Source organism: Cinclus cinclus, chromosome 1 (genome assembly GCF_963662255.1).
Source record: "Cinclus cinclus chromosome 1, bCinCin1.1, whole genome shotgun sequence".
NCBI lineage: Eukaryota > Metazoa > Chordata > Aves > Passeriformes > Cinclidae > Cinclus > Cinclus cinclus.
In genome coordinates, this window is record NC_085046.1 from 101,775,648 (window position 1) to 101,791,952 (window position 16,305).

General features: G+C 37.4%; 1 protein-coding gene across 1 annotated transcript in view; it reads right to left on the reverse strand.

The window, feature by feature from the left end:
• The window catches only part of PTPRM (protein tyrosine phosphatase receptor type M), a 434,879-nt gene that overhangs the window by 324,595 nt on the left and 93,979 nt on the right, over positions 1-16,305 (reverse strand). The window contains exon 2 of the mRNA XM_062500964.1: positions 10,139-10,261. Coding sequence (XP_062356948.1) covers positions 10,139-10,261 — 123 coding nt within the window. The remainder of the gene's footprint in view (positions 1-10,138; positions 10,262-16,305) is intronic.

The following is a 16,305-nucleotide window of genomic DNA, read 5'->3' on the forward strand; positions in this document are numbered from 1 at the left end:
TAAATGTACAACTGGATGTAGACACACTAAAACATGGGTAATCTAAATTCAAGAGGCATTATAATATAACCTGGCAAAATATAGCTTTTAGTTGCTGTACCTAAAATAATAATTAAATTCTTACTAATTATACAATTGTTATTACTGCTATACTAAAAAGCAGGGAAAAGATCTGCCATGCACTCATAAAGCTGCTTCCATTTTGCAAGCCAAATAAGTAAAATGCCTGAATTGAAATTTCTCCAAACAACTGTCTGCCTTCACAAATGTGCCTCACTCTAAAATTAAACATGGCAAGAACACCATAGCACACGTGATACCTAAATGTGATTGCTGAAAGATGTAGCACTTCTTTTTATACATGGTTTATCAATTTATTCCACTGTAAAATTTCAAGCTATGGGCTGCCTTAAATTTCACATAGCACACAGTACACTCATGAAGGGAACCTGATGCTGCTGCTGAACAAGTCTACTCCAGAACATGACAACTTCTTTGCTTCTGACACACAATCTTTTCTACTGCTGCTACACAGCAACCTTCCAAAACACTGGTGACATCTTCACCTTGTCCTGCCTGATGTTTTTTAGATTAATCAGTTCCCAGAGGCACTAGCTCAAGAGCAGGTACACAATATCCAACTGATCTACTCGGAACAGGACCCTCTCATCAATTATCATCCTGGATCTTCCAAAGGTGTTTCATTTAATGTGTGGCTGATTAATAAGGAAACATCATAAGGAAATGCCAAGAAAAGCAGCAAGTTTTATATCCCCTTCTTCAGGTCTCCCGCTAACTTCTACGGAAGCACCCTTCCTTATTTGGGATACAGATAAGCCCAGAATCCCGCTCTGAAAGCCTGTCCTCTCTTTCACTTTCTTCTTGGGATACCACCCATAAGAAATCATGGCACAACCCTTTTAAGCAGCCCTTTCTTAAAAGTGTGAGAACCACTGCATATGTGCTGTCTGCCACTCAAACGGTAATTGCCTTTGATTCCTACTAACTGAAAACTGATAATATACTTTACACATAATAGACTGGACCAGGGATCTGCTTCTCTTCACCTTCTGTCTTCCTCCCAGAGCCCCGTTTCTTAAATGCCCGAAAAATGTAAATTTCTCTTCTACAGAATCATTTCTACAACAGACCACATGTCGAAAGATGGCTACTGACCAACTTAGGTTCTCATTATTTCCTTGCACCTCCAAGATATGAATGCAAAAAAGCTTCAGAAAGAAGCATCTCTAAACTCCTTTGAGCAGTGGTCTTATCACACAGGCCTGGCATAAAAGAAATTTGCCTCTAGCAAATTTCCATTCCCTTCCTTTCTTTCATAGCTCTCAACATATAAGTAAGGGAATACATTAAGAATCATCCCATTTGTCACTATGTCTTTGATCTATTTCTTGTGTAACTGCAGGAGAGAGACATGCTGGGAAGAGCAGCATCTGACTCCCAAGTTTGGGATGGTGCCACCGTGCTCAGCTGCACACGCATCAGGCACTGGGAGAACCCTCCTGCACTGCTCTGGGACTTACACGGTGGTCCAGCAGAAACCAGAATGACACAAGAGTTGACTGTGACATCTAGAACAGGTAAAGACTAAGAGTATGGGGGAAGCAGGAGCTCAAATTTGGCAGAAGGATGTTCCTCCCCTCTAAGTCATGGTGAACAATTAAACAGTAAAAATTTAAATAAGAACACAGATTTGAACTTAATACAAAATCACTGTATATGGAGCTACTCCTGAGAAAAGTACATCTGTGGCTTCCATGTTCTAACATGTAAATATGTATCGAGAAGTGTTTTTTAAATCTGTTGCAAGTGAGAAGCACAGAACTGTGATCAATTGCTTGCAATTATCACAAATATTTGATGTTATTAGCTGCTGCAACATTATGACTTGGATAATTACCTGCACCTGCTTTCTCATTAAATGACTGTGTACATCATTACATTTTCAATGAGGTCCAGACAGAATTTTTTTCCTTTGTGCTACTGAAAAGCAGTTGATTGGAAATGTGACTTCTAGATAGAGAATGCATTATGTCAGCTGGTGAGGGAAATAAGTATATTGCTTTAACACTGAGAAATAAGTACTGAGCTCTTTAATTCACTTCATGAAGTTCATGTAATTGCTTCTTCCCTAACTCCGAGTTCTGCAAATGACTTTTTGGACAGTAAAGGATTAAGACTTGGAAATTCTGGGAAATCAAATTGTTTCAGATACAAGAACACTTAACATAAAAAGTAAAAACCAATCCATCCATTCTGCTTGTGCACTAACCGATCTCTGCAGCCACATTTCCCACATGACAAACTCCCACATGACTTTCCTCAACCTGGGAGCGTAAGTCCAAAAAGTGTAGACACCTGGGAGCACTTGAAGCCACATGCAGCATTTAGTGACCTCTGCCTCAAATCAGTGGCCTTTTGGCCCCTCCTGTTATAGTCACAACTACACCTGCTAACAACATACTATCAGTCTCAATGCCTGCCAACAAATCAGGTGCTGTCAGAGGGTATGAAAAATCTCCCATAAATCTAACTGGAGCAAGAAATTCCTCTTAAATTTCTGAAAAAAAAAAAAAAGAAAAAAAAACCTCAGAAAAATATTCCCTGAAAATCTGTAACATTTACTGTCCTAAAGAAGAGTAAAGGAGTCCATCTCCAGCTCACTGGCATTTTCACTATGCCTATGACTCTGATCTTGTCATATAGAAAAACTGTCTTAAAAGAGAAACTACTAACTCAGGCAACAGCTGACTTAGGTCCTGAAATGGAGGCAGTCACGTTCCACACTTTAAAGCCTGCAGATGCAAGGAAAGGTTTTGATCCACACTTTATTAGTTTCTAAAGGGCAGGATGGATGAGAAGAAATCTAATGGGATAAGCATGAGACTGAAAGAAAAGCCCTGAAGACTGCAAGAAATTAAGAGGCTTTTTTTTTCCAGTAGATTAATTACTAAACAAGAAAAAGCTTATTTAGGAATACTCTGATTATTCTCCTTTCTCTTGATCTTCCAATGCAGTGAGTGCAGCTCCTAGAGGAGCATCTTCAGATTTGCTCTTTATTTGTAGGCTTTTTACTGGCCACAGCTTTGCTCGAACTGGTGAAGTATTTACATTCTTTGACAGAAGAAAACAGCCAGGCAAACAAGCACAAAAATTGTACAGGTACTTAATACAAGTCTGCTAAAACTGGAGCAGAAACTGTAGTGGTTTCAGCAAGACACCCATGGCAGGGCGCAGTAACATTCCTCCAGCACAGAGCGAGTCCCTAGGGAACCCTACACTAAAGCATGGGTTACTTGGCTTGTACTACCACAGAGTCTCTAGAAACTAGCTAAAAAAAAGTGTCCTGAGGTTGATTTTTTAAAAGGGAATTCTTCATGTGGTCTTTTTCAAACCAAGAGCCCTTACCAGAAGTAGCTTCCTCCTTCTTTTCCAGACAATATTCCACTTGCAAAACACCAGTTCACTACAAGGTATTGTAAGAAAGTTGTGGGTGGTTTTTTTTTTTTTGTGTGGGTGTTTTGGTTTTTTTGTTTTTTGTTTTTTGGTTTTTTTACCAGCTTTACAACATGAAGCACTTTGTGACCTCCTGTTGGGATTCTCTTACTTTAAATTCCTCTCTCCTGTTGGAATACTCCTACCTCATCTGAATGAACTCATCTTGAGGAGTCCAGGAAGGCAAAACAAACACATGAACAAAACCTTAGTTATTCAGAGTACCTCTATTTCAAATTTAGCAGGGAAATCTGAAACTAGATGATGCATTTAACCAGCAGGATAGTGTCTGGCACTATGGGTGGAAGATAGGGAGGGAGACTGGGTTTCTGATGTGTAACAAAAAAGAACTTCCTTATCTCAAAAGTTTTTGTTGTCAAGAAATCCATTTCAAACCCAGCTCCAGTGTCTAGCTTATGCTAGCTGCTTCTCAGCATATATGATGGCAGATGTTAGATATAACCTCAGCAGGAAACATGTAATCACAGCAAGGTAAATGAATTAGGTTAGAGGACTTGCTTAGCACTCTGTGGCACTGCATGGTACTACACAGAATTACCCTCAGCAGTCAACTTTATCTTCCAGGTTGCTTTGAGAATACTCTGGTTTAATGAGAAGTGACTTCCCAGATCCTTCATGTAGTTTCTGTCTGTCTCCTACAGAAGAGGAGAGTTCCTCAAACATTAAAAAAGTGCTAGAATTTATTATATCATCATATTTCAGTCAAATATCTTGAACAAATCTTTATCAGCTACTGTTGCTTTTAATACAGTGTCTCCCACTTACTTCCATGACTTGGAGCATGTTCTGCAATTTTGCACTCAATTATGCAATGGCTGATGGAATGCATAAGAAAACAAGAAAAGCTATGTCCTGAAGTTACAGTTACAAACAATATAGAAAATATGTTACTTCAAATGAAAATCTGCAAAATCAGTCATCTACATTAGGTATCATTATTTCATAAACTACATTGTTCATATTCATAATTCATATTCATTGTTAATAATTTTTTCTAAAATGTACAAATGAAAAGTCAAATATGAGAATATCTACAACAAAGGGTTAAGTAACTCATTAGCACTAATTTTCTGAAAGCTCCTGGGCATGCAGGCAAAACATATTATAATAATTTTTCTAGTTCACCTACTAAGCAACCTAGGAACATTGTCTGTCAGTGATTCAGAAAGTGGGTAATGTTGAATAATCTTCTACATCCCTTTGCAAGAATGACAGATGCTCAATATTTGTAACAAGCCCTGAATTTGTGCCAGGTGCTGAAATCTCTTAAGTCAGGTCAGAAGTTAAAAAAATGACCATAAGATCCATACAACAAGCCATGCCTCAGACATAGCTGGAAGCATCATTCTTTTTGTTGAACAGACCTGTTAAGCACATCATTCAGTAAGACTTTAGGTGTGTTTCAAAGTAGCCAACTCCTCCAGTGCTGGCAGTGTAGCCATGGCAGCACAGAGCTGCTGTGGCTCCCTGCTCAGGTGGTTTGCTCTCCCTGACCTCCATGTTGCTCCATATTAGCAGCAACTGGTGTTAACTTACACAGTTAATTGGAAGCTGGAGCTGCTTGCCAAAAGGCATGTGCTTAGTGGCTGCAGCTATTACCTGGGTGTGCAATAAAATGCTAAACATGCTACTGTTCCAGGTCTAGAAAATTATATGAAAAGATTTAACTTTAATACAGTAAGCAAGCTGTGATTCCCACACCTTGATAGTACTTTATACTATCCCTAGAGAGTATTCAAATGAATTAAAAATGCAGCTGCTTTAAGAAATATGGGGGAAACAGGACCAAGTAAGAAATATATTTAATTCTTTTCAAAATTAACGCGAACAGAAGAAAAGTATCCCTGCTAACATACAACAAAAATGCAATGCAGTGCTAAAATGTGCTTAATGATAAAGTACAAAATCAAAGATTGATAATTTTATATGGTAAAACATTGCAGTTGGCTTGAACTCACACTTGCCAGCTGATCACTTTATATGTCTTTTAAAATGGATCACAACTCTTCTATGCACAATTAAACAACAATGTACATTTTTCACACAACGACTTCACATTCTATAATATTAAATACTCCTCTGAATCACTGCCTTGTTTATAGAATATCTTCTAGCTCTGCATGTCTGGTTACTAGGTACCAAAAGGCCATTTTAAACAATAATATAAGCATTATAAGCATTTTCTGCAGACACTGCATAGGCATTAAGCAACACTACAGATTCAGAATACAAATAAGCATAGTAGGCCATTCAAAATATCACATATAGCCATGAAAACCATATATTATCACCTCAAACAGCACAAACAGAATTCTCATCCTAGCTTTGAGCAGCACTGCATTAAACACAGAAAGCTTCATTGCAGGAAACATCCTTTAAACACAGTGAATGGCAGCCTGTGAAGATTTGATTTGTATTTGGGTTTGAACTGTTTTAAAATGTATGAAAGGGTGATGCAACTGACTTGTTGCAAATGCAGTGACATCCCCTTAGAGATACCAAACCAACGACTGCATCAAATAAAAAATGATACTACTGTCCTTTAGAAAACAACTGGAACTGTGAAACACCACAGAAAGATTTTACACAACTGAACACAGTGTTTCATAAAAAAATACATGGACAGGAACAGAAATTATAACAAATACAGAAGACTCCTGACAATAATTCTATTCCTTAGAGTAACCCATAAAATCCTAATTGCATTGCTGTCAGTGATGACTTTCTGTAGCAGTATCGCAACTAACACAACACACTCAAAAAAAAACCCCAAAACAACCTCTTTCCATGGGACACAATCCTTCAGTAATGTACTGCTCCAGTGACCCCAAAGGCCACATGTCCTGTGATAAAATTTGGCCCTGTGTGGACTCCTCTCCATGGGCTGCAGCTTTCTTCAGGAAATCTCCACCTTTTCTTGGCACAGGGTCATGCACAGGCAGCAGGAGGATCTCTGCTCCACCAGGGTCCTCCAAGGGCTGCAGGGGCACAGCCACACCATGGGCTGCACCAATGCCTGGAGCACCTCTTCCCCTTCTCCTACACTGGTCTGGGTATCTGCAGGGCTGCTTCTCCCACATATTCTCACTTCTCCCTCTGACAGGTACTGCCCAGTGCCTTTTATCCTTTCCTAAACATTCTACTCCAGAGGTGCACCAGGAGCTCAGCTGTGCCCAGTGGGTGTGCCCAGATGTGTCCAACATGGGGTATCCCCAACCTCTTCTCATGGAGGCCACTCCTGCTGCCCACACCATGCCAATTGAGTAATCTACTGTTTGGGCATATCTTTCTAAAGACATTTTTGCTGGACTACAACTACAGGGCTTACAGTTAACTGTAACTGTAAATCAGTATTATACAAATACATTAATATCAAACTGCTGTAACTGTTCCATAGGATAATGCAAGATGGCATTAATAGTGACTGTTTCTGTAATTACAGTTGTGAATGCTATTTTAAACAGACATTCTTGGAACAGCAAAACAAGAAGAAGATGGGCTGAGAAATGGGAAGAGCCGCTCTTCCAAACAGTGTTTTATTCCATGTGACTCACAGGACATTTGAAACAGAAATGCAGTGGATTAACAACATTCATTCAATTCATATGAATATAAACAGAAATTCATACATGTCCTTACTTTTTGGGTCTATTTAACACGATTTCAGATTAATACTGACTCATTAAAGGCCAGGCTTATATTTATCAAGGAAATTACAGCACTAGCACCCTACTAATTTTAGCAGTATCTTTCTACTTCTGTGCTACACTAACAATCCAACAGAGATTGAAGTTCACTGTAAGAAACACTTCTGGGACTTTTTCATTATTACCTTTGATACAGTTTAGCAATTTTTATCTAAAACAAGATCTCAAATATTCACAAACATGCAAACTGTGTGTACATTAAAGCATGCACACATATGCAAGAATCTTAGATGACATTTCTTTTGTCCCACTGAAATAACATATCAAGCCAAAGTATTTATCTTTTCTGAAGTGCAGCTCTGCTCTCAGCACTCTCATGTGGATTAAAAAAAATCAAATGCCGTAACTTGTGTGCTTCCCCCTGACTGCCACCAAATTATACAAAACATTATATATCGACATCAACTCACTCACTGGAGCATGCTGCCTGAAATTAGAAATGTTATGTGCATTAATTTTTTTTCCTCTGACAAGGGAGTACAGAACTGAGAATTCTTGTTTCAGTGTAGTATTACAACATTGTTGCATAAAGCATTTTGCTTTCAAGCCAAGAATTCCCCACAAAGCATTAATTTAAGATGTTCTATTCATTATCATCTGAAGTTATTTCTTCCTAAATATGTAGCTCAGAAACTGCTGACAAACTACTTGAAATCATTTTTTAAGTGTATCACATAACCCTCTGGCTAAGGCTAACTGAAAACTAATTAAAATCATTAAGATGATGATTTGAACAAGAACAGGAAAAAACTGTCTAGATGAAATTATGAGGAAAAATTAGATACCACTTGACTAAATTGTGCTGTTAGACACAGTGCTTCTCATTTGCAAAAAAATGAGCATTTCTTTCCCTCTCAAAGGGGTTTTTGACCTTTTAAGGCACCGATATCCTCAGACTAAGTCATTCATCTTCTGACCCAATGCTGCAAAAGAATATTTCTCTTCCTTTATGGGCAGAAATAAAACTCCCTAAACTGTAAATAGGACTTGTTACCAAATTAGAGATTTTATTAGATCATCAGAACATCATTTCAGACTTCTGATAAAAAGGCAGGAAGACAAGTAAGAAACAAGTTCTATGACATCTGATAAATAAAATTACATGTATCATTTTCCTTCTATAGACATGTCAGTCCCTAGTCGAGACTCCTGCCACTGAGAAAAAAAAAAAACAAAAAATCATCAAGCGTGGTCATCAGAGAACACAGATTTAAATCTCTTCTGTCTGCCAAGAAGACTGAACACCACATACTGACAATTGCTTTCACAAATCCAAGTGGGGACAGTAATGAATAAAATTTGGAATAGAAAGAGAATTCCAGTGGCATGACTGAAAAAAAGAATGCATATCTTGTACCACTAGCCAAGATGGTTGGTAAACTATGTCTGTTATCTCTGACTTGCGCAACAGTACCAAGCATTAATGAAATAGTTCAGAAAGCGTTTAGCAATATATGCCAAGACCACTGGGAGAAAGCCAGTTTAAAAAGGAATTTGAAAGAACCTCCTTTTATCTGGGTTGATGAACTCAATCTAGCATGATGATCCAAATGCCAGGATTTAGATAAACTAAACATCCATCTTGAAGTTGGGAGTCCTGCCTTTGCCAGAGGAAACAAAGCGTGAAAGGTACTTCAGCCATGAACCTTAGATAAGATGCCATCCACAACTCAGGGCAACTGGTAGATTTACAGCGAAGAACACTGAAAGACTTTTTTTTTACAAGTGAATGATATCTATGGCAGATTGTGGGTATCATAAATTAGCACATTTATTGATACACTAATGATGAGTGCTTATGTTCAGGTTTTGTTTATACTGTCACTTCTAAAGATTCACGTTGTCTATTTCCCAACTCCCTTACTCAAAAATTAGGGAGGAACACTTTCTTGAGAACAACTTTTGAAGAGATTTTCTATAAACACCTTGTTTATTATGGGTCCTTTAAAGACCTCATTGAAAGAGATGTGAAATACTAGGACATTCATCTGCAATGCTTTTAAGTGTTATGGATATATTTATATTAAGTTACGAGACTAATACAGAAGAAGTCCCACAATGTTACAACCAGTGATTTTATCTAGTGGTCTTCTGGTTTTGCCAAAAGGTGGTAAGTCACTTGAGCCTATAAAAGCCAAAGCAGACACTGAGCTGGTCTGCAGGCAATCATATCCCAGGAAACGGAGATGAGTACAGGGAGGGAAGTCTCAACATGCCTAGCTAAAAACTAGAAGAAAGAACAACTGGTAAATTTTAGGCTAGTGAATAGTTTAAAACCAGTAACCTGATCTGACATATTTCTGTGGGTGAAGTGCCAAGGCAATGACTATATTACTAGAGTGAGTCTGCAACTCAGCATAAAGCACAGGTTGTTGCTATGGAACAAGGTCTAACTCCATGCCATGCAAAAAATACATTAAATAATAGTATCACACCTCTATTTTAAATTCAGTGAGCATAATATTGAGACCCTTTGTTTTGGGATACCTTTGCTTTTTTGCTCACCTCTTCTCTCTCAATCTTTCTGTAACAGAATTTGGTTATTACATCTTTCAATGAAAATACCTAAGTCAATCTTCCTTTCCTCTGCTACCAAGTACTGCCTACTTCTTCCTAGTACTACTTCAGATTCACTTCCATGTCACCCTTCTGCTTTCCTTCAGCCTTCCCCAATAACACCAAGTTTCTATTTCTTCTTTCTAACCTTTACACTTCCCACATAACCAACCCAAACCTTTGATTAGCAAAATATCTCTCATAGAAATCACATGGAAAATCTGAGTATTCCACCTAAAGAGACTCAGGTAAAGCAGCATTTTAAGAACAGTACTGCTAATAAATGCTGGACACATGCATAATCTAAGGTTGAAGAGAAACAAAGCAAAATAAAGACGAACCCGATGGCATCCCTTGACCTGAGGCTGGCTTCATCGGTGCAGTCACCTGATCCCAGTTGAGATCATCATCATCTGACTGACTATAGCCACAGGAACTGAGAGGCTCATCAAAAGTGCAGCACCCTGTTAAAGAAACACAAAGGTAAAAATTAAGGCATGCAGATAACAGATTATGAATCTTCAATCCCAACAACTGCAACATCACTCAATGTAGGCTGTGTGGTTTTAAAACATCTTTTAATAAAAATTATCTACTTACTAATCTTCATTTTCTGAGAGGACATAAAAGTTTATTGTCATGAAAACAAAATCCTAAGGGTAAAACAGCAAATTCAGAACTGCAGACCAATATTCTCATATGATCCAATCACCAGGTATCAAAAACAAAATAGCAAAATAAATAGCAGTAAAAATCAGAATATTAAAAGACTGCACAGTTAACATTCCTCCGGGGGAAAAAAAAATACTCCATGCCCAAGGACCTACATTTTAGAAGAAAACTGTAAAGGTGGGAACGTCAGCTTTCATTTCTGTATCTTGGTTCTCAAGCAAGGGAAAATCTAGGTGCTCCCAGGTCTATTATGCTGCAAACAGGTACCAGCATGGCTGCTTATCGAATCAGTGCCTCTGGAACACTACATCTACCTCAAAATGTCAATCTATGCTCAGTCTCAGAATCTCTGAAAGAAAACAGTATTATTTGCTCCTTTTTTCTCACTCTCTTCTAAGTAAATTAGAAGATAATAATATATTATAAAAGTTGACAGTCCCCCAAGCTGGGGTAGGGAAAAAAATTAATGTCCCAAAAAGAATGGAGCTTGACATTATCCACAAGAAAATGGAAAAGCTTTGGGGTTTTTTTCTGTGGTACAGAGGAAACTTCAGCTTTTTTACATTGCTATCATCTAACAGGAGACTAACACAGGGTTACAAAATTCTGCTTTATTTGATGTTTCACTCCAGTGAAGAGTGACATCTTTCCTATTTCAGAAAATAAATATAACTCTAGTCAGAGATATTTCTGCCCATATTAAAGGAAATGCTGCAGCTGTTCAAACTAAACTAAACTTTAGGGCTATTCATCATCTTTGCTATCTGTCCAAAGGCACAGTAGGGTTAGCCTTGCCAAGCTGTATTAAAATAGGAAACAGACAAAAATCTAGCTTAAAAACATCACTTTTAAAACCTGAATTTTCCTAGAGCACTACAAAAGTCATTACAGAACACCGAGTTGTCCCGTTTTCACTAGGACAGAATTAATTTTTTTCCCAGGGCTTAAAACCATGACACTTATCAAAAAGTAGAAGAAAAAATTCCATTACACCTGACAAACAACACCTAACTGAAGTCCAGCCTTCCTAGTAACTAGTCCAAGTTTATATTTGAGATTCATAGGAAGAACTTTGCAAGCATATAATCTTCAATAGAAATTGTTTTTATAGGCAATCACTGAGAAATTTAATTGTTTTTCTTCTCTCAAGAGTGAGAGTATTCTATTGGCCTTTACAGATATACCATGTTTGCCCTGCCCTCAAATATACACATACATCCTATACTAGTCTGTTCTAAAATATCTTTCTATAGGATGTCTCCAGTACATCTAAGTGTATGAGGAAAATCGGGACCTTGGGAAACTGCTTTTTTCTGTACAAATTTAAGTGCAAAAGATTCAATTAGATAATTCAATGGGAACAGAAAACACATTAAAAAAACCTCACAACTCCAAACTCCCAACATTTTGCCTCAATGTTGGCAAGAGATATAAACTCTCTCTCTCCTGAAGTAAAAAAAAAAAATCAGAAATACATGAGATTTTTATAGAGTATATTAAATAACATCTGCAACATTTCCAGAGGGAAGGCTTAGAAATTTAGGCAGTCATTTACACTTTTTTCTAGTACTTGAATTACTTGCATAAATATTACTTCAAACTTCATAAAATGCACCACAAGCTAAGTTTCAGACATAAAGGCTGAACATCAACTTCAACACATATATTCATGGGTTTTTTTATAAGAACTAAAAATAAGAAAGAAAGGTAGTTTCCTTGCCAAAGTACTGCTGATGATAATAGGACATAAATTTAAACACCAAGTTATGCAGTCTGCAATGTAATCAAGCTCGGCAAAAAATATATACCCAAATAGAATTTGGCATAAATCGGGGTTTACAATCCAATGAATATATGGAATAGCTCCCATGCTTTACTACATCAAACATATTTCTAGTGATAAGACGACAAAATAGTATAAAGTGTTTTCTTCCTCAAATCCAGAAACCCAGCCAAGCACTGCAAAACATCCAATACTGGGAAAAAGGCAAGATGTGTGATTACAGATCGTTAATGAAAGCTTCTACCAATCTCATGAATTAGGAAGATGTCAAAAACCTGGATAAATAGAATGACAGTTCTATTTGTCTAGACCATTTGTCTCTTAACATGGGATCCTTTCTCACTGCTTTTTTCTCTTCATTTCTCTTGCAAGTCTATGGCTAAATCACACTCTCAGAATTTCTTTTTTTTTTCATCTTTGCCATTTACATCCTTTGCTGTATTGCTATTACTATACTTCATCAAAATGGGTATCAAATCTTCACATCTGCTAAAGGAAGAGTTTTAAAGAAACTCTGAACTCCTTCAATTCCTAAGTGCCTTCCACCCACAACTATTGAAGAAAGTTCAGCAAGTACCACTATAAGTAATCAAGCTGCACAGTCACCTACCCAGAGAACTGACCAGCATATAATAGATCTTCAGTAGCACAGATGTCAAGCCATGTTTCTTTCCACAGCAAGACACCGAGGATAAGATTAATACTAATAAAGACTTTGCACAGCCATGCCTTTTTGTAGTCTTTTGCAGATTAAAATACCATACATGGCACATATAGGTGTTGGAAGTGAAGCCAAGCTTGTAACACGGAACATCTTTTTACAAAACAAACAGAAAAACAAACTACAAAAAAAACTACAAAAAACCTGCTTAGCCAAATCAGCCAAGAAGGAATTACTGCAAATTTAGAGTCATCAAAGATCCTAGTGGTTTACGACCAATTCCTCAAAGTCCTGCCTCTCACACTTGACCAAGCTACAAGATAAAGTTCTTCAGAAACGGGCCACTAACTTTTGAGAAACCCCTAGATTTGCCTCTAGAGAAGCCTTACTGGCTCCTACTTCAGTGCCTTGTCTGTTTTCTAGACATGGTTCTCCTACTGTGCAGGGTTTTCAGCTCATGAAATGGATCCATGGTATCAACAATGACTGGTATAATCTGAGAAATTATTAGGTTCTTTAATGTCTCTCATCACTGTGCTGCTTTGAAACACATGCTACTGCCAAGACAGGCCACTGTTTATAATCAACCAGCTCACTTGAGAAATCTGCTCATTTTTTGCTACTAGAACAGATAATAATAATAAAAAATACATATTGGCTGTTAACACAGTTTAATCAAGCAAAGCAATTTCCCTGCCTGCTACATTGACATAACAGTTTGGATGGCCAAACTGCATTTTAAAGGATGAACTCTATGCTGACTGAAATATTTGTAAGTAAAACAGAAGATACATATCCCATTAAGGTTCTTTGGCTTGTGCTGAATTTCATAGATATTTTTTGATTCCTAAGGGGAACTGAATTGACAAACACGCAAGATGCAACACAATCTATTACAGCCTATGGTTCTTTCAACTGCAATTATCCATTTAACAATCATGAACCCAGTTCAATATAACTGCCATTGTCTGAATGTAGTCCATTTTGGATGCTTCAATTTTAGCTGGCTGAATTACTTCAGATCTTGAAAAATTTATGAGCTTAAACAAGGAATATAATTTAAGATGAATACAACCAATTCAAGTAAAAGGGATAAAGAATACACTATATTTTCCTGATTTGAATAAAGCTTTATTCAAACTATTTTGTGATTTACAGACTCTTGACATCTGTTATGAAGCATTCTCAAAGAGTACCTTAGCCAACAGTAAGATACTACAAATCTGTTAAGTGACACAAAGTAATGTAGAAAAAAGTTCAAATTACGCTGAGCACTGCTTTATTTCTGTTGATTTTATATACCTCAGAGACCTCTGATCATTATGTACTCTCCATCAAAAATTTGCTGCCAAGCGTTCAAGTCCTAGAACTAGTAATTCTCTGGAGTGTCAGTGCTAGGACTGTCAGGGAACATAAGAGCATACCAGAACCAATGCAATGGCCCTGCTTTGGGATAATTTTTTTTTTTCCAAAAGCAAAAAAAAAGCAAAGTCCTATGGGTTCTGATCTGCCATAGTACCATGAAATCTGATGCAGAATACATGAACCCAGAAGATAAGTTTACTGAATCCTCCATTTTCCTAGCATTCTTCTTTATCTCATTTAAAAAGCATTCTGAATTTTGCTGTCTCTGTTATTTTTCAGTTTCATATTGGAAATGGGGTTATGTTGATTAACTCTAAGTGCAATGTAGCTATACTTTGAAACAGAAATTAAAATGGTTATATCTGATCTGAAAGCTGGGATGCCTAGACTATATTTCGTATCAGGAGGTTTGGATATTGCAAGGGAAGATTCATCTCATATCAGACAATTTATCTTCCTTTCCTCTCTAGAACAAAAAAAAGAAGCCTCTGCCCAAACCAACAGCATTGCTCAGCCAACTGCATTCCCTCCTGTCCTCATGAACATGCCTACATCCAAGAGCAATGGCCAAGTGCATCACCCAGACAACATACCAAGGCAAATGAAAACTGAAATAACTGAAAAAATGTGACAAACTACATTTTTCAAGATTGTGAATGAGTCAGCTTATCCTCAAGGGTTACTGCTCAGGACAATCATCCTATCTAGACACTCTCATGACAACAGAAAGTGATCTGAGAAACAAAGCATTGGCAAATGTGATCCTGTGCCTCTAAGCTGACAAAGCACCCCAGCAGAGAATAAACAACTTCTCCTTTGGGGGAAGGAGTCATGAAGAGGAAAATAAGCCACTCTCAATTTTAAATTCATTAACAGACAACTCAACAGTGGGAATAAATGTACAATTTGTAACATGAAAAAAATGGAACTGCTGCCTGTAAACCTGTACCACAGGTCTGGTCTGCTATATAAATTTTACTACAGATGGAGAGATGATAGAAATTTCCTAGTTCAAAACCATTTGCTTCTCTGAAATCAATTAATGGTTGACCCAATCAAGGTTCATGTAAACTAACTTCAGCTTGGTAAATGGATGGTTTAAAGAACTTGTTAGAAACTGAACATAGTGGTCTGCTGTATTCTATTTTCAGCAAAAAAAGGGCTCCACCTGCCCTTTCCATTGTGTTACAGTATGACATGTTGAAAGGGCTTTCCACACATGCTAGCTCAGAGACAGCCAGTAAAATAAACTCTTCTCTGTGTGCCTCTGAAGCACACACAGAGATGCCATGTATCTGCAATGACATATATGCACCAAAAATTCTTATCCAGGCTTTACAAGTCAGCTTTCAACAGTGGGTAGTCTGTTTTAAAATGGAACATTTATTTTCTCTCAAAATATACCAAGGTTTGGGGTTTTTTCCTACCAAAGCCAAGTGCTCAGAGCTCTAAAATAATTCTGTAATCTATATTACTGGTCAGGCAGCCTGAAAATCCATGTGCTGAATAAAGCTGATCTCATTTAAAAGAGTATCTACATTTTGTCAAGTCTATATATACATGGGGGTGAGAGAGAAGAGCAAAAGGAAAGACTTCACAATTAGAGACCTTTTCTGATTGTGGCTGTGCTCAGAATGGGTTTTGAAAAAGGTAGATAAGAGAATTGCCTGGAAAAATCTCATAAGCCAGAGCAAAGATCACAAGGTAAAAGTATGTATTTAGGAACTAAGAAAGTCTGATATTAATTCTGTCCCTAAGGGAGGAAACCAGAAAATAAATTAAATAAAACTGTGCTAAGACTTACAGAGAAGGTGGTACAAGAATGCTAAAGAATTCAAAATTTCTGGACCCAATTCCAGCAGTATCACAGGTGATGGATGACATGACAGCATACAAAAAAAATTCAGATCAACACTTAAAGTTGTTATTCAAGAGTCTTTAAAACCTCACCACATGTTCATAAAACATTTACAGTTGTTCTCTCTGTTCTCCCTCCACTTACCTGACACAAACTGAACCAACATAAA